Raw genomic sequence first — 26,670 nt, 5'->3', positions numbered from 1 at the left:
CATTTTAATATGTGACAAAAAAATATAGTCATTCGAATAGGATGAATAAATGTCAATGCGGTGGCCAAAGTATTTTGTGTTTACGTAGGGTTTGGGGAAGGGTCGCACTCCATGAGAATGTGATGTAAGCAACCTACCCTAATGCAAGCATTAGTAGCTGATTACACGGCTTGACTATTCATCAATTTTAGTATGTGTTTTTGCTTTCAAAATTTCGATTACTTATTGTGCGCAAGTTTTAATATTATCTTTACCGTTTTAAGAGGCTTTCCTACAATAGCATACAAAATGTGAACTATATATCTTCGATATACAACGTACGTACCTACTGTCTTCTGGGTGGTTTGTATATATTTTATTCTTAAATAGGTATGAAAGTTTACTATTTTTAACATAAACATTTTTCGTGAAATCTTTTTTTGACCTCCTGTGCACACTCGTATAAATGTCCCTTATAGAGTTATAGTTTCTTGGCGCTTAACCTTTTCTTCTCTTTTTCAATAGAGGGAATTTTCAGAATCCACTATTATTCAGTGGTTATTAACTTCTTATAGCTATTATCACACGTAAGAAATCAAAAAAATAAAATACAAGATTTCTTTGCTTAGCGATTTTCTTTCACTCTCAGTGTAAAAGGTCGAAGTTGTCATATTTACCAAATATTATTCAGATGTCCTAAACGGTAATTCAGTTGAACTTTAACCTTTTGACTTGTGCATTTTTACAAATTTAAACATGATTATACAGAAGTCACAAATTTTCAGAAACAAAAAGATAGCCCGCCTGAAAGATGGCTGATTTTGCCTCTTAAGTTGATTAAAAAAACTAAACCATAAGTTTCCAGAAACTATCACCATAAGTATCACTAGAACAATTAAATAAGAAAAAATGGACCTGACAACTATCACAATTAGGGGTGGCAAAATGGTTTTAAAAAACAGTTATCCACCCATATTATTTGTTTAAAAATAGGTTGGATAATGAACTTTTTAAAAACGGGTTGAATATGGATAAGAAGTAAGAAACGTATTATCCACAGAAAATGAATAACCAATGGATAATGAATGAGTTTAACTTTTACATTTGTAAAACCTCAAATTGGAGGTTCCTCAAGTTTGAGAGACTGTGAACTCCTAAAAGTGATCATATTCAAGAAGTCATGGATAATATAGATATTCATATATGGGTTGGGTTAGATAGTTTATCCGTTTTGTATTACCCATATCCAACATGACCTGCCCGTTTGCCACCCCTAATCCCAATACATAAAGAAGATTTGAGCTGGTCAATTTTTCAAAAAGCTAATCCATCCCATGTCTCAATGCATATGTAGTAAAGGCAACGGTAATTACACTTTGTATGATCAGTTGGGCTATGTAGTAAAGGCTTTCTTGGATTGGAGAAAAGAATCTAAATGACCAAACCAGCCAAGTGATCATGTTAATGGAAGAATGTTGTACCAATCCAACATTAAGATAAGAATAAACACTAGAGACAATTGGCCATAATCTTCAACAAATTACTAGCACTTCACACTAGCTAAACGTTTCTTCAACTTTGGCTTTTTCAATTTCTTCACGTAATTCCTTTTCCCATGTCTATTTTTTCTTGTTGATTTGTTGTTCATCAAATCCTTCACCCATCAACAATGAAATTTCTTTTTCTGTTTCAGATCCAAAGTCCTTTTTATATTTTCTCTTTGGCCCTGTAACGTTAACTTTGCTTGTTTTATCCCTTCAAACAATTCCTTTTTCCACATCTCTTTATTCTTGAAATTGCTCTGTTGGAAGCAAGCCATTAGAGAATAAAAACTTTGGGCAGAGAAAGAAAAATATATAGAGAATGAGAGAATAATAATACTGAGAAGCAATTTGGGCAGAGAAAGAGAATGAGAGAATAGTAATAACAGTGAGGAGCAGCTTTGGGCAGAGAAAGAAAAGTATATATAGACAATGCTTTCCCTGATTGACACTCTTTCCTATTCCTATCATCTATAGGAAAGGAAATTTTGTAGGAAGGCTAAAGTCAATAACGTTTCGGAAATTTGTTTAACCAAAATTGTTACAATTTTATGTTTAATTTTGTGTCAAATCTCAAGAGATCTTAATTTTCACAGGTAAGAAATCCAAAAATTAAATACAAGATATCTTTGCTCAGCCATTTTCTTCTAATCAAAGCGTAAAAAGTCATATTGAACCATTTCTTTTAAGGTGACACCTTGACGTTGTCATGTTTTACCAAATATTATTTTTTGGCAATTAAAGAAATTTTAATAATTACCGAGTAGCTGTACAAAACGAGGGCAAAACAAACTAGTTCACGCCCCTCTCAAAAAAACTGTATCCTATGCAACTAGAAGCCTTAAAAACATTTACCAAATATTATTCAGATGTCCTAAATGGTAATTCAGTTGAATCTTAACCTTTGACTAGTGTATTTTTACAAACTTAAACGTGATTATACAGAAGTCGAAAATTTTCAGAAACAAAAAGATCGCCTGCCTGAAAGATGGCTGCTCCTAGTATGCAATTCAAAGAGTGCCAGCTCCCCCTTCTATTTGTGATCTTAAGTACCTAATTAACCATAGCATTACTAAGCAAGGAAGAAAAAAAGTACTTAATAAGTTTCGACTTTAAATAATTTCACTTCAAAATAGTTCAAGGAGTAATAGGATCACTGCAAAGTAAAGGTATGTAACTCAAAATCCAGATCGAGTTCAAGGGGGTTTTTTATGCTTTTTTCCTAACATTTAGTAAAACTTGGAGAAGTATCCAAAACTATCACCACGAGTATCATTTTCTTTATCAGACTGAGCTGATTAAAAAGAGTTATACCATAAGTAACCAGAAACTATCACCATAAGTATGACTAGAACAATTAAATAAGAAAAAATGGACCTGACAACTATTCCAATACATAAAGAAGACTTGAGCTGGTCAATTTCTCAAAGCTAATCCATCCCATGTCTCTGTCTAAGCTACAAGTGTACTCGCTGTGGTAGACTCACTGCATATAAGAAACATTCACAATCAGCAATGGCAAGGAGAACACTAACCAGGAATTACACTTTGTATGATCAGTTGGGCTACTGGAACCATGTAGTAAAGGCTTTCTTGGATAGGAAAAAAGAAAAATAAATACAAAATGAATGGATAAACGACGTCCGTAGAGATTTCAGAATAATGTACATCTCCCCGTCCCATTTAAGTGCCCTGCATTCTAGTGTTAAGATTAAAGTTTAAACTTCGAGAAATTTAAGAAAAAGTTGATTTACAATTCAAGACTACAAATTCAACTTCCCTTCAAATGTACTTCCTGCAGCACAACATTGAGAAGATACTGGTAAGTGTAGGGAAATTACATTTTGTTTCAAGAAAGTGACAAAATTTCGGCACTAGCTCATTAATTAGCAGAGAATCAAGGAAAGGTTTGCATTTCAAAGATGGTTCTAATAGTCCTAAGTCCAACAGATTATATTTGAAATGGTGTATGGATCAGGAAGAGAGTCTAGCAGCAATGCAATCCAAAGATGCTATACAGCATAGCTCATACTGAACGATTACTAAACTAAAAGTTATAGCCTATATGGACTACTCGAGTCTAATTAGTTTTGGAATGTAACCTTACTTGGGTCAAATAAGAACAAGTGGCTCAAGAACTACACGATGCCTCAAGGTTATGGAAACTGGAAAGGACAAAATATAAGTTCCTGGGAGAAGCCATCGGCACAACAAGTTGTGTAAGACAAGTTGTGTAAGAACTAGGGGTAGCAAAATGGTTCAAAGAAAACAGTTAACCACCCATATTATCCATTAAAAAATGGGTTGGATAATGACCTATTTAAAAACGGGTCAAATATGGATATGAACCATATTATCCATTTAGAAAATGGATAACCAATGGGTCTAACTTTTACATTTGCAAAGCCTCAAATTGGGGGTTCCTCAAGTTAGGGAGACTAAGAATTCTCACAAAAGTAATCATATGTAAGAAGTCATAGATAATATGGTTACCCATATTATCCGCCGGTTAATCCGTTTTTTATCCGTATTAAATATGGGTCGGGTCGGATAATTTACCCGTTTTTTCATTACTCATTTTCAACCCGAAACATATCCGACCCGACCCGCCCGTTTGCCACTTCTAATAAGAACTAACATCACTTGACCCAAGATAGTGGATGCGAAAAGGACTACCTGGACAAGAGCTACATAGTCTAAGTGGAAAAGGATTAGTTATAGCAGAAGTAAGCTGAAATAGTGAAATATTATGTGCCAAAAGTCATATTAAAAGTTTACGAGTAACAACGAAGTGGTTTTAACCCAAGCACAAATCTAACACATTTGCTAACTGGTTCTAGGATGGAACTCTCAGGTGGATCATAATCAACACAAACCCATTAGCAACATGTAAATGATTGAGAGGTCTTCATTTGGTGACACAAACATTAAAACTAACATCTCAGCTCGACCCCTTAAACTACCAAGTGGGAGAAAACTAAGAGGTACTCCATATCTTTGGGAAATCGTCACACAACTAAGAAAGCAATGTTTCAGCTCAATTCTTCAAAAAGAAAAACCTTACCAAGTGGAACAAACTATGCATCAAACCTAGCCACTCATAAATTAGGGGCCAGTTACACAAACACTCGCAAAGGGAATTCAGAAAGGAGTCCGGAACCAAAATGTGGTTCTTTTGGACAAGTAGCACCTTAATAGGTGTAAAAAAAAAAAAGATAACATTTTTATATATAACGCCCAAATACTGGGCGTTATACATTAACGTTAACTGTGTCGTTAATGTATAGCGCCCAAAGCTATACATAGAAAGCTGACACTAACAGGTATAACGCCCAAATACCCAGCGCTATACCCCTTTTTTAAAAAACGAGCCGTCTTCTACAAGACGACCATTCTGCTTCTTCTTCCTCTTCAATATTTTATATCTTCTACTTCTTGGTCCCCCACTCCCATTCAGGTTTCTATGTATAGCGCCCAAATACTGGGCGCTATATATAAAAATGTCTATCTTTTTTTTTACACCTATTAAGGTGCTACTTGTCCAAAAGAACCACATTTTGGTTCCGAACTCATTCAGAAAGGAGTCCAAAACTTTTCTAATGCCTTTTTGGGCAAAAAATACGTTTTTACTACTAAAAAAAAAGTTACATAAATAACTAAAACGCAGTAATAGGTGTAAAAAAAAAAAACATTTTTATATATAACGCCCAAATACTGGGCGCTATACATTAACGTTAACTGTGTCGTTAATGTATAGCGCCCAAAGCTATACATAGAAAGCTGACACTAACAGGTATAACGCCCAAATACCCAGCGCTATACCCCTTTTTTAAAAAACGAGCCGTCTTCTACAAGACGACCATTCTGCTTCTTCTTCCTCTTCAATATTTTATATCTTCTACTTCTTGGTCCCCCACTCCCATTCAGGTTTCTATGTATAGCGCCCAAATACTGGGCGCTATATATAAAAATGTCTATCTTTTTTTTTACACCTATTAAGGTGCTACTTGTCCAAAAGAACCACATTTTGGTTCCGAACTCATTCAGAAAGGAGTCCAAAACTTTTCTAATGCCTTTTTGGGCAAAAAATACGTTTTTACTACTAAAAAAAAAGTTACATAAATAACTAAAACGCAGTATAATACTGCGTTTTAATTTAACAGAAAGTTAGGCGTTAAAGTAAAATGCAGTATTGTACTGTGTTTCCCTTTAATTAAAATACTGTGTTTTCCTTTAATTAAATAAAAAGCTCTTCTTCCCCAAGACAACGACAGAACCATCACCATTAAAAAAGAACACCCCTGCTGGTCCCCCCCCCCCCCCTTCAAAATTAAAAAAAGAAAAAATTTGGGCTCCACCCGTCACCCAAAAAGCAAAGAGTGTAGGGTCCCGCACACAAGACAAGCTTTGGATTCCTTCATTCGGGTGCAAAATTTCGATTTGAATCAATTTCAAAACTTAAATTGAGGTATTTCGATTGTTTATGTCGAAACACGTATAGTACATGCATATTTGTATTGTTGAATATGTTTCCATGTTAATTTGTGTTATGTTTGTGTTTAATTTGTATCTTATTTATACCCGGATTGATTTATTAGCTTTGGGACAAAAAATTGTTAAAATTTGATAAATAATTTTTAATGTTAATGTTTTTATTTGCTTAAATATTGTTTATTTAGTTTGTTGTTCATATTTGTATGTTATGTTTGTTGTTTTTTATGTGTAATAGTGACCTTTTAGCGTAGTAAAATATAGAGTCTTTTAACGTAGAGTCTCTGTAGTTTAAGTATGTAGTAACTGCAAACTCTATCCAATTACACTTTACAAAATTAATTATTTAATTTATAAAAATAAACTTACAAAAGTAAAAAGTTAATATATGTTGTCAAATTAAATCAAATATCGAGTCTGGAACCCATACATAATTATTCAGTCCAATATTAAAAATAATTAATTATTTAAGCTAACAAAATTCTAAATATGTTGAAATTGACACGCATAATAATTAAGGATAGGTTGGTGCTACCGGGCCTAAAATATCGAGCCTGGAACCCATACATAATTATTAAGTCCAATTCAAGGAATTTTAATTTAATTTATTAAACTAACAAATTCTAAAAATGTTGAAATTGACACGCATAATAATTAAGGAAAACTTGGTGCTACCGGGCCTCAAATATTGAGTCGGGAACTCATACATAATTATTCAGTTCAATATTAAAAATAATTAATTATTTAATTTATTAAGCTAAAAAATTCTAAAAATGTTGAAATTGACACACATAATAATTAAGGATAGCTTGGTGCTACCGGCCTTAAATATCGAGTCTGGAAACCATACATAATTATTCAGTCCAATTCAATAATTTAATTCCTTAAACTAACAAAATTCCATCGGTAACTGAAATTGACACGCATAATAATTAAGGATAACTTGGTGCTACCGGGCCTCAAATATCGAGCCTGGAACCCATACATAATTATTCGATCCAATATTAAAATAATTAATTATTTAATTTATTAAGCCAACAAAATTCTAAAAATGTTAAAATTGACACGCATAATAATTAATGATAGGTTGGTGCTACCGGGCCTCAAATATCGAGACTGGAACTCATACATAATTATTAAGTCCAATTCAAGGAATTTTAATTTATTAAACTAACAAAATTCTAAAAATGTTGAAATTGACAGGCATAATAATTAAGGATAACTTGGTGCTACCGGGCATCAAAAATCGAGATCGGAACCCATAGATAATTACTCGGTCCAATATTAAAAATAATTATTTGATTTATTAAACAAACACACACAATTAATTTTCTTTAAATTATAGTAGACGACATGGACTTTTCGCCTGCGCATCGTGGAACTGCCGAGGATCAGCTATTAGTGTTGCAGGGCGACCATAGGTCCTCCTTTGTATGGGAGGGACAGCTATCGGATGAGCCTTCTCCGCGCCAGGAGACCTGACGATTTGTGGGAGTTCATGGCGCAGCATCCTTTCCATGCCCACGTAGTCGCGCGCCTACAAGCTACGGGCTTCTATACGATTTTTCGAATTGGGCGGATGCAGCTTGATTGGTCTCTCATCATGGCCTTGGTAGAGCGGTGGAGACCGGAGACGCATACTTTTCACTTGCCCACGGGAGAGGCCATCATCACGCTAGAGGATGTTCAGGTTTTGTACGGATTGCGCGTAGATGGACGGGCTGTGGCACTGCCCCAGTACATTAAATCCATGACGCGTGAACAGTATTTGGATATGATGGGCAGTTTACTGGTTATAGACCTCAGGGTGACGCTGCACAGAGAGGGGGCAGTCGCGTTGCTTTGTCAGGCATCAGAGATCATATGGCGTTTTTGCACCCAGACATTACCGGCGAGACGGAGGATCTCCATATTGAGAGGTACACGCAGTTGGCGCTGCTCCTGCTTTTCGGGTGTGTCTTGTTCCCGAACACTTCGGGGAGTCTAGTGAGTATGTTTTCTCCATCATCTTCAGCAGTTGGATGATTTACCCTTGTACAGCTGGGGTGTTGTTGTTCTCGCATACCTGTATAGGAGCATGTGTCGGGCGAGCATGCTTTGCGCGGTGGACATATGTGGATTTCTGCCCCACCTACAGGTGACAACATTTTCGAATACTCTGTTCATTACTCCGAATTCTATATGGTCGAAATGACTCATAAATTTTACATCAACCTTTTATCTTAGGTTTGGACCTGGCAGCGGATCATGCCGTTGCAGCCACCTCTACCACCACTTGTGCCCGGTGAGGCTTATCCGTTTTTCCCTCTAGCTTCTAAGTGGGTTCTCCGGCGTGGGAACTACCGAGGGACCGATGCTCATCATAATCTCCCCCTTGTCAGGGATGTGCCGGACAGGTAAATATGTACCTACCAGAGCGTGTGCTTCGCCAGTTTCACCATCCCCAGCCTATACCGGGGGAGCCTGCATGGGTCCCTACACACTATCAGCGGGATGCGAGAGTACCGTATTCCGCCACCACCTTCATTTACCCAAGAGGCCACTATTCATCTGTATACATCATGGTACCGCCGTCACACCCGACTGATGATCGGGAACCCCATTCATGTACTTGGCGAGCGCTACAAACCATACGCCGGGAGGCACGAGTCATTGGTATGTTTTTGTGGCTTATTAATATCTTATATTTGTTATATAGCGTTATTTTTTTAATATCTTAAGTGTTTCACAGGCCATTGGGCATCACCTGGTCTACCAATTGGGACAGGAAATGCAGCAGCATGCCGATAGTGCTGCACTCGTTGAGTATGGCCGGCGGGTGGCAGATCTGGCTCGTTGGACCCTGTTTCAAGCGAGAGATGGCGTGAGGTTGGATCACGAGGCTCAGTATGCGGCGGCAGAGGACTACCATCGGGGTAGGGCTGGCCCACGAGGCAGGGGTGCCTCACGGGGTCCTGGGAGATGGAGAGGAGGTGGTCCCCAGCAAAGGGGCGTTGAGGCACCTGTCGACCCACCTGTTGAGGGACATGATGAGGATTTTGGAGATGATCAACCGGGTTATATACCTCAGGTAGATGAGCCTTCCAGCAGCATGCCGTCATACAACCTTCAGTTATCTCTGCCAGCATCGCAGGTCACCCCGTTAGGAGCATTGTCGATCATGGGTACTAATAATGTATTCTGGGCCGGGGCCAAGGCCTAAATGGGCCAAACGGGCCTAGGCTAAGCGGGCCTGGGCTCTGGCGGTCCCGGGCTCAACGGGTGGAACCAGCCCGTGACGGGCCTAAGCCCATATTCACTTTTATGTTATTATTTGGTAGTTCATTTGGACGCCATAGAGCGACGGGTTGCTAGCTCAGCTGCCCGATTATTGCTTAGCCGACCAACTGCTTTGGAGCACCTCCGTCCCGATGATCTTCTTCGATATGGTTGAGTATCATGCCACAGTAATGCTGTATTCTGGGCCGGGCCTAAATGGGCCGGGCTTAACGGGCCTGGGCTCTGGCGGTCCCGGGCCTCACGGTTCCAGGCTTCGTGGGCTCAACGGGTGGAACCAGCCCGTGATGAGCCTAAGCCCATATTGTCCTGGGCTAAACGGGTCGGGCTCGTGGGCTTAGCGGGCCTAACGGGCTTTTTTATTTCCGGGTTTTTTTTTTGTTTAAGGCAATTTCTTGTAAACCATATCATGGCTATATAAAAAATATATATGTAGTATATATGTAGAAATCTAATTATTAAAGTGTTTGACGAAAAAGTAAAATAACAAAACAAAATTGCCATGCATAATAAATTGATAAGAAAGTACGACATGAAGCATAAATACGTCTAATAATTTTAAAATAACACAAATTGTTGAAAAATCTTAAAGACGAATTTGCGGAAAAATACCATCAACACAATACGTTATATGCCTCCTTAAAATGCCTGTGGTACACCCTGAACGAAAATTTAAGACTCTTCCACTTTAATATTTGGCCTTCTTCATTTTCTTCAAGCACTTCATAGTAGTGCGAAACAAATAAGCGCACTCTTTCCGAACGAGGCATGATGTAACTTGAAAATTAAGATTGAGACTTAAAGTCTTGAAAATTGGATTAAGTCTTGAAAATTGGAGATTGAGAGAAATGAGTATTAAAATGAAGAAGAGGGAGGGGGTATATATAGTGTTGGAGAAGGTTAGTTTTGTAAATTGAAAAAAACCCGGCTATTTGTGCAATATGGCTGTTAGTGGTCATTGGGGGTGGGGGCCTCATTTTGAATTCTGTAGTATATATAGTATGTTATGTATATATATTACCCTATATATTTTCTTGTAGTATATATTGTATGTTATGTATATATATTTTCTTGTAGTATATATATTCTCTTATATATTTTCTTGTAATATATATTGTATGTTATGTATATATATTATAGCTTATAAATAATTGCAAGTTAAAGACAAAAAAATATTGCAAAAAGATATTCAAGGGCATGTCTTATAATTTTTATTACCAAAAATGGCATATCTTTCTTAGTCTTCCTCCCCCAATGGAATGAGCACAACAAGGTACTAATACCACCATTAAAAGGGAAAAAACTAAAAGACGATGTGTCAAAGTACAAGTTACACCATAATCTACATTGTATCTCTAACAAATCCTTCAAGGTTCGGAGGAGGTTGCGTTGGTGGTGGTGGAAAAGAAGCTTGTTCATCACCACTTCCGGGCGAAGCAGCATCCTCCACAAGTTCCGCCATCATTTCTTCATAAGCTTCATCTATCGCCGGTTGTGATTCCGCAATTCCAAAGTTTCTTCTTTCCGAGCGGATCCAATCTCTGAACAGTACAGATTTTTCCAAACTCTCCCTCACAGACGCTCTATGATCACCTATTTGAAGTCTTGCTTGACTGAAAGCGCTCTCTGATGCAACAGTTGAAGCTTGAATAAATAAAATATCCCGAGCCATCCTTGCAAGAACCGAAAAATGTTTTTCCCTCGCCTTCCACCATTCCAAAAGATCAAAAGTGCCGTTTGGATTCTCCTTTTCAAGTCCCTGTGACAAATAAACTTGAAACTCATTTAGATGTGAAGTTTCATCATAATTATCACCTTGAGAACCCCTGGACTCCGTCCAGGATTTAAGTGTTTTTAAGCCCGCAGCTCTTTTAGAAGATTGTGAACTAGACGAAGTAGGGGTTGGAACATTTGGCCCAGCATGCTCTAAGGCAAGTTGAAAATCATTATAAATTGTTTGAGCATTAATTTTAATTGAGGCTTTTGCATCTGCAAGTGTAGCAAATTCCTCATTTGAAAGATCTAAAGCCTTATAAATATTTGAGTACAAAAAATGAGGACCTCCTAATTTCATTGTAGGATTTAACATTGCAGCAACACCATAAATAGGAGGGATAGGGAAAAAATATTTTTTAAACTTTTCTTTCATTTCATTTATAGCAAGTTGATAAATTTCCCCACCCTCCGAAAATTCAACAAACAAATCACATAGTGCTGCAATATAAAGTAAACAGTTTGAAATAGTAGGATAATATTGCCCAGAAAATGCATTTGTAGCAATTTGAAAATGTTCTAAAAAATCTATAAGAATTTTAACATTCGTCCAATCTTGAGTAGTAAGCATTTCATCATCATCATCCTCACCACCTACCCGAGCATTAAACGTTGCATTAATTGGGTTTCTATATTCATATGCAACTACTAAACTTTCGTACATACAATTCCATTTAGTCGGGCAAGCTTTAGGAACATTTCTTTCTCTAAGGCCATATTCATCACATTTTTTTAAATAATCTCTAAGTCTACTTCTACGGTTTGAATAAAAAAGCCAATTAAGAACCATTCTAACCTTTTCAATTTCTAAATTTAAAATTCGCATACCATCACCGTCAATTAAATGATAAATATGACAAATGCATCTAACATGGAATATATTCCTAAATGCAGGATTTTGTGTTGTTGTAAGTATGCCTATAGCACTAGTGTTACTAGAAGCATTATCCATAGAAATTGCCATTATTTTATCTCTAAAGCAAAAATATCTACAACAATGTTAGCTATAAACTTACCTGTGTGACGTGAATTAATTATTCTATACGCAATAATGCGTTTTTGCATTGTCCACTCATCATCTATCCAATGACTTGTAACAGTTAGATAATCACAATCATTACCACTTCTATCAATATCAGTAGTAATAGAAATCCGATTAGTTATATGAGTAAATAAATACCGCAAATATCGTTCATATTCATGTTTATAAATATCGCTCTTAACTGTTGCGCGAGGCCAACCTTTATAAGTAGGATTAAAAACACTTCTAATATAATGCACCCAATTAGGATTAGAAGGAAAAGAATAGGGTAAGCACATAACGGTAACCATCTTTGCTAATTTTTCACGATCTCTATTTGGATCGTAATATAAAATAGCTTCGGTCACAGTGTTAATTCCTGGTTGAACTAGATTTGAACCTGTACTAGGGCTATCCGCAGAATCTACACGTGTCCTCTCTAGCTGCGCTTTCATTTGTAAATATCTAACTTTATCTCTAGGGTGTGTTTTTATGTGTCTAGTCAAACTACCTGTGCCGCTACGGACTCCAGTATATTTATGCGCCAGTAATTTCCCACATGTTTTACACTTAGCGGCACGGGTAGTTTGACTAGGCACATAAAAACACACCCTAGAGATAAAGTTAGATATTTACAAATGAAAGCGCAGCTAGAGGGAACACATGTAGATTCTGATGTTAACCCTAGTACAGGTTCAAATCTAGTTCAACCAGGAATTAACACTGTGACCGGAGGTATTTTATATTACGATCCAAATAGAGATCGTGAAGAATTAGCAAAGATGGTTACCGTTATGTGCTTACCCTATTCTTTTCCTTCTAATCCTAATTGGGTGCATTATATTAGAAGAGTTTTTAATCCTACTTATAAAGGTTGGCCTCGCGCAACAGTTAAGAGCGATATTTATAAACATGAATATGAACAATATTTATGGTATTTATTTACTCATATAACTAATTGGATTTCTATTACTGCTGATATTGGTAGAAGTGGTAATGATTGTGATTATCTAACTGTTACAAGTCATTGGATAGATGAGGAGTGGACAATGCAAAAACGTATTATTGCGTATAGAATAATTAATTCACGTCACACAGGTAAGTTTATAGCTAACATTGTTGTAGATATTTTTGCTTTAGAGATAAAATAATGGCAATTTCTATGGATAATGCTTCTAGTAACACTAGTGCTATAGGCATACTTACAACAACACTAAATCCTGCATTTAGGAATATATTCCATGTTAGATGCATTTGTCATATTTATCATTTAATTGTCGGTGATGGTATGCGAATTTTAAATTTAGAAATTGAAAAGGTTAGAATGGTTCTTAATTGGCTTTTTTATTCAAACCGTAGAAGTAGACTTAGAGATTATTTTAAAAAATGTGATGAATATGGCATTAGAGAAAGAAAGGTTCCTAAAGCTTGCCCGACTAGAAGGAATTGTATGTACGAAAGTTTAGTAGTTGCATATGAATATAGAAACCCAATTAATGCAACGTTTAATGCTCGGGTAGGTGGTGAGGATGATGATGAAATGCTTACTACTTAAGATTGGACGAATGTTAAAATTCTTATAGATTTTTTAGAACATTTTCAAATTGCTACAAATGCATTTTCTGGGCAATATTATCCTACTATTTCAAACTGTTTACTTTATATTGCAGCACTATGTGATTTGTTTGTTGAATTTTCGGAGGGTGGGGAAATTTATCAACTTGCTATAAATAAAATGAAAGAAAAGTTTAAAAAATATTTTTTCCCTATCCCTCCTATTTATGGTGTTGCTGCAATGTTAAATCCTACAATAAAATTAGGAGGTCCTCATTTTTTGTACTCAAATATTTATAAGGCTTTAGATCTTTCAAATGAGGAATTTGCTACACTTGCAGATGCAAAAGCCTCAATTAAAATTAATGCTCAAACAATTTATAATGATTATCAACTTGCCTTAGAGCATGCTAGGCCAAATGTTCCAACCCCTACTTCGTCTAGTTCACAATCGTCTAAAAGAGCTGTAGGCTTAAAAGCACTTAAATCCTGAACGGAGTCCAGGGTTCTCAAGGTGATAATTATGATGAAACTTCACATCTAAATGAGCTTCAAGTTTATTGTCGCATGGACTTGAAAAGGAGAATCCAGACGACACTTTTGATTTTTTGGAATGGTGGAAGGCAAGGGGAAAACATTTTCCGGTTCTTGCAAGGATGGCTCGGGATATTTTATCTATTCAAGCTTCAACTATTGCATCAGAGAGCGCTTTCAGTCAAGCAAGACTTCAAATAGGTGATCATAGAGCGTCTATGAGGGAGAGTTTGGAAAAATCTGTACTGTTCAGAGATTGGATCCGCTCGGAAAGAAGAAACTTTGGAATTGCGGAATCACAATTGGCGATAGATGAAGCTTATGAAGAAATGATGGCGGAACTTGCGGAGGATGCTGCTTCGCCCGGAAGTGGTGATGAACAAGCTTCTTTTCCACCACCACCAACGCAACCTCCTCCGAACCTTGAAGGATTTTTTAGAGATACAATGTAGATTATGGTGTAACTTGTACTTTGGCACATCTTCTTTTAGTTTTTCCCTTTTAATGGTGGTATTAGTACCTTGTTGTGCTCATTCCATTAGGGGGAGGAAGACTAAGAAAGATATGTCATTTTTGGTAATAAAAATTATAAGACATGCCCTTGAATATCTTTTTGCAATATTTTTTTGTCTTTAACTTGCAATTATTTATAAGCTATAATTTATATACATAACATACAATATATATTACAAGAAAATATATAAGGGAATATATATACTACAAGAAAATATATAAGGGGATATATATACATAACATACAATATATACTACTAGAAAATATATAAGGTAATATACATACATAAATATATATATATATATATATACTACAAAACATTATAAGAAATTATATTTGGAAATATATATACATAAAGCTTATGAAGAAATGATGGCGGAACTTGCGGAGGATACTACAAAACAAGAATTTTCAAAATTCAAAATGAGGGCCCCACCCTCAATGACCACCAACGGCCATATTGCACAAATAGCCGGTTTTGTTTTTTCAATTTACAAAACTAACCTTCTCTAACACTATAAATACCCCCTCCCTCTTCTTCATTTCAATACTCAATACTCATTTCTCAATCTAAATTTCTCTCAATCTCCAATTTTCAAGACTTCAAGTCTCAATCTTAATTTTCAAGTTACATCATGCCTCGTTCGGAAAGAGTGCGCTTATTTGTTTCGCACTACTATGAAGTGCTTGAAGAAAATGAAGGCCAAATATTAAAGTGCAAGAACTGTGGAAGAGTCTTAAATTTTCGTTCAGGGTGTACCACAGACATTTTAAAGAGGCATATAACGTATTGTGTTGATGGTATTTATCCGCAAATTCGTCTTTAAGATTTTTCAACAATTTGTGTTATTTTAAAATTATTAGACGTATTTATGCTTCATGTTATACTTTCTTATTAATTTATTATGCATGGCAATTTAGTTTTACTATTGTTTTGTTATTTTACTTTTTCGTCAAACACTTTAATAATTAGATCTCTACATATATACTACATATATATTTTTTATATAGCCATGATATGGTTTGCAAGAAATTGCCTTAAACAAAAAAAATTTAAAAAAAACGGAAATAAAAAAGCCCGTTAGGCCCGCTAAGCCCACGAGCCTGGCCCGTTTAGCCCAAGACAATATGGGCTTAGGCCCATCACGGGCTGGTTCCACCCGTTGAGCCCACGAAGCCCGAAACCGTGAGGCCCGGGACCGCCAGAGCCCAGGCCCATTAAGCCTGGCCCGTTTGGTCCATTTAGGCCCGGCCCAGAATACAGCATTACTGTGGCATGATACTCAACCATATCGAAGAAAATCATCGGGACGGAGGTGCTCCAAAGCAGTTGGTCGACTAAGCAATAATCGGGCAGCTGAGCTAGCAACTCGTCGCTCTATGGCGTCCAAATGAACTACCAAATAATAACATAAAAGTGAATATGCGCAACACAACTCAATTTATAACAAGTGTAGGTACATATTTATTTGTCCGGCCACCAGCATATCTAACACATCCCTGACAAGGGGGAGATTATGATGAGCATCGGTCCTTCGGTAGTTCCCACGCCGGAGAACCCACCTAGAAGCTAGAGGGAGAAACGGATAAGCCTCACCGGGCGCAAGTGGTGGTAGAGGTGGTTGCAACGACATGATTCGCTGCTAGGCCCAAACCTAAGATAAAAGGTTAATGTAAAATTTACGAGTCATTTCGACCATATAGAATTCGGAGTAATGAACAGAGTATTCGAAAATGTTGTCACCTATAAGAGGGGCAGAAATCCACATATGTCCACCGCGCAAAGCATGCTCGCCCGGCACATGCTCCTATACAGGTATGCGAGAACAGCAGCACCCCAGTTGTACAAGGGTAAATCATCCAGCTGCTGAAGATGATGGAGAAAACGCATACTCACTAGACTCCCCGAAGTGTTCGGGAACAAGACACACCCGAAAAGCAGGAGCAGCACCAACCGCGTGCACCTCTCAATATGGAGATCCTCCGTCTCGGCGGTAATGTGTGGGTGCAAAAACAACATATGATCTCTGATGCCTGACAAAGCAACGCGACTGCCCCCTTTCTGTACAGCGTCACCCTGAGGTCTATAACCAGTAAACTGCCCATCATATCCAAATATTGTCCACGCGTCATGGATCTAATGTACTGGGGCAGTGCCACGACCCGTCCATCTACGCGCAGTTCATACAAAACCTGCACATCCTCGAGCGTGATGATGGCCTCTCTAGTGGGCAAGTGAAAAGTATGTGTCTCCGGTCTCCACCGCTCTACCAAGGCCGTGATGAGAAACCAATCAAGCAGCATCCGCTCAATTCGAAAAATCGTATAAAAGCCCGTAGCTTGTAGGTGCGCGACTACGCGGGCATGGAAAGGATGTTGCGCCATGAACTCCCACAAATCGTCAGGTCTCCTGGCGCGGAGAGGCTCATCCGATAGTTGTCCCTCCCATACAAAGGAGGACCTATGGTCGCCCTGCAACACTAATAGCTGATCCTCGGTAGGTCCACAATGCGCAGGCGGAAAGTCCATGTCATCTACTATAATTTAAAGAAAACTAATTGTGTGTGTTAGTTTAGTAAATCAAATAATTATTTTTAATATTGGACTGAGTAATTATCTATGGGTTCCGATCTCGATTTTTGAGGCCCGATAGCACCAAGTTATCCTTAATTATTATGCGTGTCAATTTCAACATTTTTAGAATTTTGTTAGTTTAATAAATTAAATTAAAATTCCTTGAATTGGACTTAATTATGTATGTGTTTCAGGCTCGATATTTGAGGCCCGATAGCACCAACCTATCCTTAATTATTATGCGTGTCAATTTCAACATTTTTAGAATTTTGTTAGCTTAATAAATTAAATAATTAATTATTTTTAATATTGGACTGAATAATTATATATGGGTTCCAGGCTCGATATTTGATTTAATTTGACAACATATATTAATTTTTTACTTTTGTAAGTTTATTTTTATAAATTAAATAATTAATTTTGTAAAGTGTAATTGGATAGAGTTTGCAGTTACTACATACTTAAGCTACAGAGACTCTACGCTAAAAAGCTATATATTTTACTACGCTAAAAGGTCACTATTACATATAAAAACAACAAACATAACATACAAATATGAACAACAAACTAAATAAATAATATTTATGTATTATTTAAGCAAATAAAAACATAACATTAACATTAAAAATTATTTATCAAATTTTAACAATTTTTTGTCCCAAAGCTAATAAATCAATCCGGGTATAAATAAGATACAAATTTAAACACAAACATAACACATTAGCATGGAAACATATTCAACAATACAAATATGCATGTACTATACGAGTTTCGACATAAACAAAATCGAAATACCTCAATTTAAGTTTTGAAATTGATTCAAATCGAAATTTTGCACCCGAATGAAGGAATCCAAAGCTTGTCTTGTGTGCGGGACCCTACACTTTTTGCTTTTTGGGTGACGGGTGGGGCCGACCAGCAAGGGTGTTCTTTTTTAATGGTGATGGTTTTGTCGTTGTCTTGGGGAAGAAGGGCTTTTTATTTAATACTGCGTTTTCCTTAAACGCAGTATTGTACTGCATTTCCCTTTAATTAAATATAGTTGGGCCCAATATTAATAGGAAAACGCAGTACAATACTGCGTTTTCCTATAATACGCAGTATAGTACTGCGTTTTACTTTAACGGCTAACTTTCCGTTAAATTAAAACGCAGTATAACACTGCGTTTTAGTTATTTATCTAAGTAAAAACGTATTTTTTGCCCAAAAAGGCATTAGAAAAGTTTCGGACTCATTCAGAAAGATAGTACACTTTAAAAATGTAGAGTATCTTTCTTATCAAACTATGCGTCATAGCTAGCCACTCATAATTTAGGGGCAAGTTACCTAAAAACACTCAGAAAGGGAATTCAGAAAGATAGTATACTTTTAAATAGTATAGAGTACTGTCTTCCGCATCAATTCCTTTTCTATCCCTACGATTCACTCAAACAAATCAACCCCTTAGTCAAATCACAATCAGAAGCCACAAATAATCAGTGGCACATAACCACAAAAGTTGTGCAGGAAAACATTTCCAGTCTTGACTATAACCTAAAAGGATACATATAATAAGGAATACTATTTCTAAAATTACAAACCTCCAGAGGCAACTAGATGAAGTGTAAAGTAAAATGGGCGTGGTTATTAGCCTAGAAAATTTGCGTCCAGAATGTCCATAATGAATTTTTATGCCCATTAATACCCTTTTGGAGTAAGAGGCGAGAGTGGGTTTAAGTTTCCAATTTCACCCTCTTATGGTCATAGCACCTATATGTAAGCTATATTATAGGTCAGCTAAAAGGTGACCAAAATTTCTTTTAACTTCTATTTTTTCACGTCACTGCTTACACTATTTCGTGCGATATGTTTAACCCTATTCTTTCACACTACTTACGGGGTGCTTTGATTAAAATACTCGTTTGATTTTCATCAAAAAAAAAAAAAACTCGTGTGAGTTGTTTTTTAATTAAAAAAATGACCCACAAGTTATTTATCTAAAGGAAATAACCCTCTTCTAGGATTAAAGTATATTAGAGATTAATGATATTTAAGAATAATCTAAAACTAAATTCAAAGAGTTGTTTAAACTTTTGAAAAAAAAACCCAAAAAACCTTAATTTACAAAAGGTCCCATAATAGGGAGCGGCAAAATTAGCCCTTGGAAAAATGACCCACCAACCTGCCCAAGTTTGGATTGGTTATTGACCCGTCCATTTATTAACTCAGCTTATTTTCACCCGCAGAATTCAGCACATCTAAATGTTCGCTGATTTTTAGCCCAAATTGACCCATGACTAACCTTGTCAAAATATTTTGAAACTAACTTTTTTTGTTGATATGTTATATATAGCCTAATAAAGAGAAAAAAAGTTATATTTGGTAATTAAACAATTTATAAAAAACAAATACATTATTTATCTTAAGGAAATATATAAGAAAGTAGTGATGTGAAAAAATAGAGTTAAAAGAAAGCAAAAAGTCATTTCTAGTGGTGTCACCCATAGTATAGGAACTTTTTAGTTTATAGTACTTTTCTTACTTTTTAAGTGATTTGACAATAAGAGATAGAAATTTAACTTCGACTAACTCTCCCCACAAAAGGTTATAGTGGACTTAAAAGATTGTTCTGCATATTTTGGACACAAATTTTCTGGACAAGTAGCTTTTTACAAGTAAAATTGTCAAGAGAGGAGGAGAGAGAATTGCTTACTATTTCCAGACTGGTGGAAGCTTCTTAGTCTTCTTGTAATAGCGAGCCAAGCGGTGAATCCTACTCTCCACCAAAATCAAGCGGAACTTGGAATCCTTGTCCTTCCTGTTCCTCTCCAAATGCTTCCTGATGGCTACTGCCTTCTTAATTAGGTGGTATAGATCCTCTGGAATCTCGGGAGCAAGCCCTATCCAATTGCCCAAAATATTTCACATGTTAAATCAATTAATTGTGCCTTAATCCCAAGCTGGTTAGAGCTGTCAATATGAACTCTTAATATATTTCACTCCATTGGGGCACATTTTGTTCAAATCGAGAGAAGTAGTAATTGATATGTTAAACCAGATTTTACCAAATTTAATTGCAGTTGAATTTCTTGCAGCCCTAATAATTTTAAAAAAGGTAAATACCGTGAGCTTTGAGGATACGCAAAATCTTGCTACCAGTGACACTCTTGACTTGGGCAATTCCGTGAGAATCACGAAGGATCACACCAATTTGTGAAGGTGTCAATCCTTTTTTTGCAAATTTGCAGATATTATCCTCGACCTAAAAATTTATGGAAACATAATCATATACGAATCTCAATATACTAACTTGTTTCTACATTTAAAAAAAAAGTAGATGAATTACATCTGGAGTGGAGATCTTAAGCCAACTGGGAGGAGTTCTCTTATAAGGAAGAGCTGAAGCTGATATACCTTTACTGAAACCACAAAAACGCAAATGAGAAAATTAGAGTGATAATTTAAGTAGAAATATGGAGAAAACTGAGGATAAAGCTGGTTGTATAAAGGAAAATTGCCAAAAGAAACGAACCCGCGACTGTGCATACGACCCATGGTGAAGATGTGAGTGAATTGTGCTGCAAATTGTAGCTACGGTTGAAGGAAGTTGACAAACCGTAGGTTCCACTACAGGTAACTAGGGTTTACGAAAGAAGAGGATGTTGCACGTTCCAAGGGATTGGGCCAGAAATCCTGGGTCCAGTTTTTGACCCATCCAAATCGGGATAAATTCAAAAATAGCCAGATTTACAAGTGGTCATTCAAAAATAGCCACAGTTTTAAAAGTAATCGAAATTTAGCCATTTTTCATGTAAAGATAAATTTGAACAAAAATAATGTTCAAAATCCGGAAAATACTCCAGCATATTATAATGGAGTTCCAGCATAATATGTTGGAAGTTCATAAACAGGTGCTCCAACTCCAGTATATTATGCTAGAACTTTTCGCGTGTTGGAGTTCCAGCATAATATGCTGAAAGTTCATACACAAGTGCACCGATGTCCAGTATATTATGCTGGATCGGTCCTTATTGCAGCAAACTAATGGCTATTTTTCAATGACTTTGCAAATGCTGGCTATTTTTGAATGATCAATCTGAAAACTGGCTAGCTCGTGCTATTTTTACATCCAAAACATATCCCAACATTTGCACAAATAGGACAGTTTTGCGCCGTTATTTAAGTTTTGACTCCATTTAATGAATTTGTGCAAAAATAACCTTTCTAAGTTTAACGAAAAAGGATTTGAATACTGTAGACATCAAAAAAATTTAAGCTACTACAAGTAGAGTTTGTTAGGGTTTATTGGAGGCTACTCTACTTAAAACTCTAGCTTGGAGGCTACTCTGCTAAAAACCATAGTTACACCTATAAAGGGGGTCATATATTCCCTTTGAAAGCATCTCGAATTTCGGTAAAAATTCATGAAATATTCACAAAGTGATCAAAAATATCAAATATTGTCTTTCTCAAAGTCGCCGAAGTGATCAACGGATGTTCTTCCTTTTCATGGAGATCAAATACATCCTAAGGAAGTTCGCATCATCCTACGTTTGAGAAATACACTGGTTAAGCTCTCGAATCACAGAGAACGATCTAGAGAGAAAAATCAAGGGAACAAACAGAATTGTACCCCCATCATTTTATCAATAAGATTATATTCCTTCATATTTATATTGTGGTTGTAATTTATTTTTGTATCACAAATAATTTGTTGCAAATAAATTGGCATGCCAAAATTTGTAGATATTAAATTGTGTCAAGAAAATAAAATCAAGCTTCTTTGCAGATCTACCCCCCCCCCCCCCTCCCCCATCCCAACAAGCCTTGAAGTAGGGGACATTTGTAGACATCAAAATTTTATCGGTTCAATATCATATAAAATTTGGGCTAAGTTCTAAATTTAAAATACTACAAACAGAGTATGTTAGGTTTTTTGGAGGCTACTCTGCTTGAAACTCTACCTTGGAGGCTACTATACTAAAAACCCTAGCTACACCTATAAAAGAGGCCACATATTCCCTTTGAAAGCATCTTGAAATTCCATAAAATTCAAGGAATATTCACAGAGGGATCAAAGACATCAAATATTCTCTTTCTCAATGTCGCCAAAGTGATCAACAAATGTTCTTCCTTTTATCAAATATATCCTAAGCAAGTTCGCATCATCCTACGTTCGAGAAATATGCTGGTTAAGCCCTCGAATCACGAAGAACGATCTAGAGAGAATGAATCAAAGTAACAAACAACTTTGTACCCACAAAAACTCAACAATAAAATTACTCATCTTTTATGTTTGTGATTACAATTTTTGACGTATGTCAAAATTTTATTGCAAACAATTACCCTCCTCTTTCCTCCTCCCTCGTCCTTTTAACTCCCATTAATCATTGTGTTTCACCTCATACCACAAATGATTGCTCGATAAGGCATTATTACCCATTAATATCTTTCTTTTTTGTTGGTAAAAACAGATACTTATTACTTAAAATACTAAAATAGTCACAAACCAACCATATTTGGCCAGCATTGTTGGTTAAAGTATCATTAATATTACATACCACATTTTTTCTACTAAATGTAGTTCTTTGGATGTTTGTCCATATTGCATCATTAGCAAATATTGAAGAAACTACCAAAATTTATGTCTTGTCAAAAAGCTTCTTTTTGTTTCCTTTTTAGGTAAAAGGTTTGCCCTTGCTCCCTAAAGCTATGGTTGATGACGGGATTCCCTAGTCGAGCCATCAATGACATGTCAAGCCATCAATGACATGCATTTAGTTATAATAGGGTTATAAGGCAAATGACCAGCATGTAACATCTTAATTACTTCGATTGAATCAGTGTTAGTGATAAGAGGAGTCAGTTTGTGTTCCCTAGCTATTATGAGGCCTTGAAATAAAGTACTTAATTTAGTCAAGTTATTAGTGATGCTGGGAAAGTCTTTCATGAAGCCAACAACCCAATCACCCATGTGGTCCCTGATAACTCCCCCTATGCCCCCTGTTCCTGGGTTCCCAAAGGAGGAGCTATTAGTGTTGAGCTTATATGCACCTCTGTCAGGGGGTTCCCACTTTATCTGGATGGTAGTCCACTGCCTTTGCGAATTGTTATTTGCCACATAGTGATATTCCATTGCCCTGGCAATCACATTGTGAACTGGTATGTGGTACTTTTTGTTGTTGAACAGATTATTGTTCCTTGTTAGCCCATTAATATCTTTTAGTTACCATTATCTATCCAAACTTCTCTTTTTCTTAATTTGACCCAAGACACGAATTTATTTCAATAGTATTTTCAAACGTCCATATATGGTATAAGTACTTTTCTTAAAAGTTGTCTATTATCATTGTTTTTGTCCCACTTAGTTAAGCTTGAACATACTTGATGACTTGATGTTAGTTATCAAGTAATTGCTAACAAATCATTATCGAACAAATTTGGTTGCAATCTTTCCTATTTGTATTTTTGGTAGGATGTGAATAATTCTCAAGCTTAGACATTTGATCTTGAAGTTTCAAACTTCAGATATACGTGCCTGGCGTTGGAGATTGTCAAGCCAAACTTCGCACGTAGATGTTTGAAGTTCCGACCGCACATGTAATGTCAACTTCAAATATTTAGATTTGAAGTTAAGCTGACTGTCGCCAACTTTAGACCCGCGATTTTCAATTTCAAAAGTAGAACTCTTTTTGTCAAAAACGAGTGGATAAAGCATACAACCACAAACAAGGGATGTTTAGTCTCAAAACAGATTCCTTTCTTTTTTTCTTAATGTTACAAGTAGATTGCTTGCATCAATAAACACATAATTGATCATGGCTGAAGTTAGGAATTAAATAATGGCCAAGAGATTCCACTACAGCAAAGTAGAAGTAATGACGCATTGAGATAAAGATACAAAGCAACTGTGCTATACACAATTGGTTCAACATTGCAAGAAGCAAATGTATTCCTCAAGTACCTCTACGTTCTACACGACGTTTCAGAATGATGAAAACCAAAATACAGGATACAAACCAAAGACTTGAACCAAGAATTGTTCAATGACAGTGCAACGGAAGAAAACAGTAAATCAAAAATTAGGAAAATGGTTAATGGGGTACAATGAAACATGCAAATAAAAAGGCTAAGCTACCGAGGGAAAAGGTCAGGTCTTCTTTCATGCTATGAATAATATAGCCAAAGATGCAACTCACCTGCATGTGAAAAATAAAAAAAAAATCAGTAAAGTTGAAATATTTCACTCAATCCTATTAGTGATCAAAATTAAATACTCTCGCCGTTTCAATTTATGTGAACTTATTTCTTTTTTAGTCCGTGCCAAAGAGAATGACTCATTTCCTTATTTGGAAACAAATTACCTTTACACAATATTTTATAGCCACACAAAATATATGTGTCTCATTTACACCACAAGATCCAAAGTCTTCTCTCTTTTCTTAAATTCCGTGCCCAGTCAAATGGGTTCACATAAATTGAAACGGAAGGAGTATGATATTAGTTGTATCAATTGAAATTTTGATAATTATGACCTACTAGTAAGCAAATATTACAACAAGGGTTAACCAAGTGATCTTGAAAAGCTTTTCAAGTTTTAGGGCAAAATTCACTAGGCTCCTCCTGGAAACTGTTGTAACTTGAACATAGTTTGAACCATTAATCCTATAGGGATTGTTAAGTGTCTCACACTGGGAGGCAAGTCAATTCTCTTACAGGTGATATCCTAAATTAAAGGTGGATTATAATCTCAACCACAAAATACTTCTTATCCTAGCAAGATGAATCTTCTGCTTTTCCAAAACATCGCAATGCGTTGACAACACAACACAAATGAATAAATGCCATCTCTTTTAACGTCTTACATATGCATCTTAACGTCAACAAAGAACTGACTTCCTTTCTGTAGACATGTGATTTTTGACCCTCCCCAAGATTTTTCATATTTTAGCACGTAAATATTTAATTTAGGCCCAATATAGCTATTTCAACTCATTTTTACTCTTTTACTTTATTTTACTACAAGAAAATAAAAATTACAAAAAATATTTTTATTTTATGTACCTTTCATAAAGTAAAAAAAATATACAAAAAATAGTACCTTAATTTTATCTTTATATAATCTTGAAAATACAAAAATATATAATAGTTTCATGTTAGCTTTTGCATTATGTAGTATTTTTATCTTATTTTAAAAGGAGTCGATTAAGGTGTTGGACCATAATTTTAAGAGTTTTAGAACCCAGTTCTTGGCTCAATTCGGATTAGTCCATTAAACCTAGGGACCCTTCTAGACTCTTCTTTGGAATAAAAACAAACAAAAAAGACCCTAAGGACCTAATACACAAAAGACCTAGGGACTAATAGGCAAAATACACAAAAATATACCTAAACCTAGACTCTACCTATAAAGTAATGCTGAAAAGGACTGGAAAAAACTGCGCAGCCTTTCACAAGAGCCCCACCCCTCGTCATCGTCTTCTTCGACCTCCCCCCCCACTGGTCTTCGTCTTCCTCATGTTAGGTTGAAGCAGCAACCTAACGCCTAGAAGAAACCCAACCCATCGTTCACCTTCTTCTTCTGAAAAAACCAGTGAACCAAAAACTCCCTTGAACAAAATTTCAGCCGATAAACACACACGAAACACACACTCGACCCCTCATCTCTTCAACGACCAACAGTAGAAAATTCCATTCCCTCTACTGTTTCCTTCTCGCCACAATTCCAGGATTTAGGAGCTTCCATTTTCAGAGAAACTAAAGCAAAGTAGGTGAAATAAGTTCTCTTAATCCATGAGTTCGTTGAGGTTGCTGGTGTGGTCTCCGTCTTGTATCGATTTTTGGCTTCAATTTGGTCGATAACTTGCATTCGCAATTCGTTTGTGGTTGATTCGGTTTAATTGAAAGCTTTGTTCGCAAAGGTCCATTCCTTGCTCCTTTTAACTTAATATTGTGTATGAGGTCTTGTTTACATAATCTGTGATTTTACTCCTCGTTGAAACTCCTTGTTCACGATGTGCTTTGCTATGAATTGTTTGATTTTGGCTCAAGACCGTCACTGAAATGGGTTTTGGAATTACGCTTTGTTAATCTTTCACTTGAAGTTGAGTGATCAAAAATGCTAGTGAAATGTTAGCTTCTAAAATCATCAAGAAAACATTAAGATGGAACTATATTCTGTTAGCAAGTCGATCATTTTCTATGGCGACGAGCGAAGCTGACAAATTTTTTGCCTCTAATCAATATGAGAAGCTAACATGAAGACAATTTTCTATTTGGTTTGTGAAAATAAGAATAGGCCATGGATTTGTTCTTGAAACATTAGTATGGGTTCAATCTAATAAATACAATGTGGCCTATTTTCCGTAATAGATCTCTGTTTAAGTCACATTTTAGTGTTTATTATCAATTAATCTCAGGCTTTAGAAGTCTAGT

The 26,670-nt window shown here is 36.2% G+C and overlaps 1 protein-coding gene across 1 annotated transcript; it reads right to left on the bottom strand.

The window, feature by feature from the left end:
- Positions 1-2,710: 2,710 nt before the first annotated feature.
- Positions 2,711-20,925, bottom strand: LOC107789702 (small ribosomal subunit protein uS15). Its single transcript, XM_075237134.1, has 5 exons — positions 20,768-20,925; positions 20,582-20,654; positions 20,359-20,497; positions 19,949-20,135; positions 2,711-3,006 (listed from the first exon to the last, which is right to left on the bottom strand). Exons 1-5 carry the CDS (start codon positions 20,788-20,790, stop codon positions 2,973-2,975), a joined length of 456 nt encoding a protein of 151 aa, XP_075093235.1. The 5' UTR covers positions 20,791-20,925; the 3' UTR covers positions 2,711-2,972.
- Positions 20,926-26,670: the final 5,745 nt, after the last annotated feature.

This window comes from Nicotiana tabacum, chromosome 18 (assembly GCF_000715075.1).
Source record: "Nicotiana tabacum cultivar K326 chromosome 18, ASM71507v2, whole genome shotgun sequence".
Classification (NCBI taxonomy): domain Eukaryota; kingdom Viridiplantae; phylum Streptophyta; class Magnoliopsida; order Solanales; family Solanaceae; genus Nicotiana; species Nicotiana tabacum.
This window is presented reverse-complemented; position numbering and strand designations above follow the sequence as displayed.